Here is a 3,221-nt window from a genome sequence, read left to right as displayed (position 1 = left end):
GACTTTTTTTTTAAATTAAATAGAGACAGGGTCTCACACTGTTGCCAAGGCTGGTCTCAAACTCCTGGGCTCAAGTGATTCACCTACCTTGGCCTCCCAAAGTGCTGGAATAACAGGCATGGGCCATCATGCCTGGCCCATTGTGGCATCTTTGTGGCATCTTCCAGTGACTGCTACTCTGACTGATTTCTATATAGTAGGCCATGATTCTCAGCCATTTGTTGATTAAGAAAGTGTATAATGTGGGCCAGGTGCAGTGGGTCACACCTGTAATCCCAGCACTTTGGGAGGCCGAGGCAGGTGGATCACAAGGCTAGGAGTTCAACATCAGCCTGGCCAATATAGTGAAACCCCGTCTCTACTAAAAATATAAAAATTAGCCGGGCATGGTGGCATGCGCCTGTAGTCCCAGCTACCTGGGAGGCTGAGGCAGGACATGGGAGGCGGAGGTGGCAGTGAGCCAAGATCTGGCCGCTGCACTCCAGCCTGGGCAACAGAGAGAGATTTCATCTCAAAAAAAAAAAGAAGAAAGTGTATAATGTCAAAAGCGCCTGTGAGTTCAGAACTGTTTTTAAAGTTAATTTGTATTATCACACATTATTTTTTATATACTGAAAAAGTGGACTAGGGTCTAGTTTGGCTACTAGATGCATATTAGTGCATAGGGCAAAATATGCTTGGTGTATGTGGATTTTAAGAGTTTTGTAGCAAATTCAAGCCCCCCCCCACACCCCTTCTCACACACAGACATTTCCATACCTTCCCTCAGTAGAAACTACTGTAATTAGGGGATACTGGTTTTAAAGTAGGGTCCTTGAAGATAGCAGATATTTTTATATTTGTCAGATGGGTTTTGGTTAATGTATTAAGAGGCTTTTAGTGGAGTCCAGCCCAAGATTTCTATATTAGGATCAACTGTTGTTTGATAAAAGGCAGAGTTGTTACATTAGTGTCTCTTAAAAGAAAAAAAGCCCCTAATACAGGGACCAAAGGTTCATATTATATCTCATGGTACCATACGTTTAGACATGTAGTTAATGGAAAGTTTTTTATAAGCAAGGATGTTAAATAGGAATTTTTTAAGTGTTTAATACTTAACAGTGCTATGTTTTGCAATTAAATTATTTATTCTTTTTACAGGAGGTTTTAGGGTACAAAGTGGACTACCACGTGTCCCTATATATTGTGGCTGTACTAGAGTATATCTCAGCTGATATTTTAAAATTGGCTGGTAATTATGTTTTCAATATCCGGCATTATGAAATATCTCAGCAGGACATTAAAGTGTCAATGTGTGCAGATAAGGTAAGTGTTACAAGCTGTTTAAACTTAACTTGAATAGCAACTATACTCATTTCTGCCTCAATCTTTTTGTATACATTATTAGATAAGTAATTTTTATAATTGCTGGTACTGGAAGAGAGAAAAATCCTGAGTTTACAGGGTAACCATGATATTTCCAGGTTTTTAAGCATATGGCAGGATGAGGATCTCTCTTTTTTTCATCTGGAGTCTTTTACTTACAAGAAAAAAACATCCAAAGCCTCAAACCAATTTAAGTAGTTTGAGTTTTATATTTTTAGAAAGAGAACATATAGGGTTCTATTCAGGTACCTTTAAGTGTAAGTAATTTTGAAGACCATACTTTGGTTTCACAGCATAATTTAGTGAGGTACAGGAAGAGAGAAAATTAGACTGCAATGCTGAAGTTACTCCCCTCTGATCATTTTTTTGTTTATGTATCTGTCTTCTTTCCTGGCTGTAAGCTACTTGAGGGAAGAAATTGAGTTTTTCATATCTTCTGTACTACTTTTCTTACCTTTTTATTTCTCTTCTTATTTATTTAAGACAAGGTGTCACTTTGTCACCCCAGGCTGGAGTGCAATGGCGCAATCTCAGCTCTCTGCATCATTTGCCTCCCTAGCTCAAGCAATCCTCCTACCTCAGCCTTTCGAGTAGGTAGGACCACGCCCAGCTGTTTTTGTATGTTTTGGACAGATGGGGTTTCACCATGTTGCCCGGGCTGATCTTGAACTCCTGAGCTCAAGTGTCTGCCCTGGCCTCCCAAAGTGTTGGGATTACGGGCATGAGCCACTGCACCCATTGAAGCTATAACACTGAATAAGATAGCAATCCTTGTGTTAGAAGGTATTTATTTTACTGCAAAAAAAATTATAAACAGATAATTACAGAACAATATGATTAAAACTATTATACTAATAAGTCCAAGGTACAGTGGAGAAAGTAATGAACTCTAGCAAGGGTGAGGCTAGGAAGACTACAGAAAAGATGCCTAAATGAAACTCTCTCAGGGTGAACAACCTACAGGATCTAGCACATGCCAGTGGTTCTCAGCCTTGACTGCACATCAGGATTAACAGAAAGCTTTCAAAGAATGCTGATGCCTGCATATCACCGCCAGAGATTTAATTGCTCTGGATTGGATCTCCAAACTTCAGTATTCTTTGAAAGCATTCCAGGTAATTCTGATGTGGAGTTATAATGACTGAGACCCATTGTACAATGCCGTAATTTCAAAAATGGCTTTTCACTTACATCATGGTAGGAATTCCTTGTTATTTCTGTTTTGACTTCTAAAAATATGGCTGCTTTTTTTTTTTTTTACTTTGAAAATATCTTAGACTTACAGAAAAGTTGAAAGTACAACAAAAAGTACTCCCTTGCCACTTGAACCATATGAGAGTAAATTGCCAACATAGTGTGTCCTCTATACAAGAACATTCTACTGCATTACTACAGTATGACTGACAGTCAAAATCCAGGCGATGAATACACTGATACATTATACCATCCAACTTTCACACATTATTCAAGTTTTGTCACATATCCTAATGATGATCTTTTATGCCAAAATGATTCAGTCCAGAATTATGTATTGTTTATGTGTCATGTATTTTTTTATTCTCTTCAGTCTAAAATAATTCCTCATTCCTCTCTTAACTTTTTTTTTCTTATTTTAAAGATGGCAAAGCAGGCCAGGCACCACTGTGCTTGTAATCCCAGCACTTTGGGAGGCTGAGGCAGGCAGGTCACTTAAGATCTGGAGTTCACACCAGCCTAGTCAACATGGCAAAACCCCGTCCCTACTAAAAATACAAAAAAAGTAGCTGGGCATGGTGGAACATGCCTGTAATCCCAGCTTCTCAGGAGGCTGAGACACAAAAATAATTTGAACCCAGGAGGCGGAGTTTGCAGTGAGT

At 39.0% G+C, this 3,221-nt stretch overlaps 1 protein-coding gene across 2 annotated transcripts in view; it reads left to right on the top strand.

Annotated features, from left to right (window-relative positions):
* SOS2 (SOS Ras/Rho guanine nucleotide exchange factor 2) overlaps positions 1-3,221 on the top strand; it is a 118,946-nt gene that overhangs the window by 40,903 nt on the left and 74,822 nt on the right. For both annotated transcript variants that reach the window (XM_017506729.2, XM_017506730.2), the window contains exon 4: positions 1,141-1,305. In XM_017506729.2, the coding sequence (XP_017362218.1) occupies positions 1,141-1,305 (165 nt within the window). The remainder of the gene's footprint in view (positions 1-1,140; positions 1,306-3,221) is intronic.

This window comes from Cebus imitator, unplaced genomic scaffold (genome assembly GCF_001604975.1).
Source record: "Cebus imitator isolate Cc_AM_T3 unplaced genomic scaffold, Cebus_imitator-1.0 Scaffold358, whole genome shotgun sequence".
Taxonomy (NCBI): domain Eukaryota; kingdom Metazoa; phylum Chordata; class Mammalia; order Primates; family Cebidae; genus Cebus; species Cebus imitator.
This window is presented reverse-complemented; position numbering and strand designations above follow the sequence as displayed.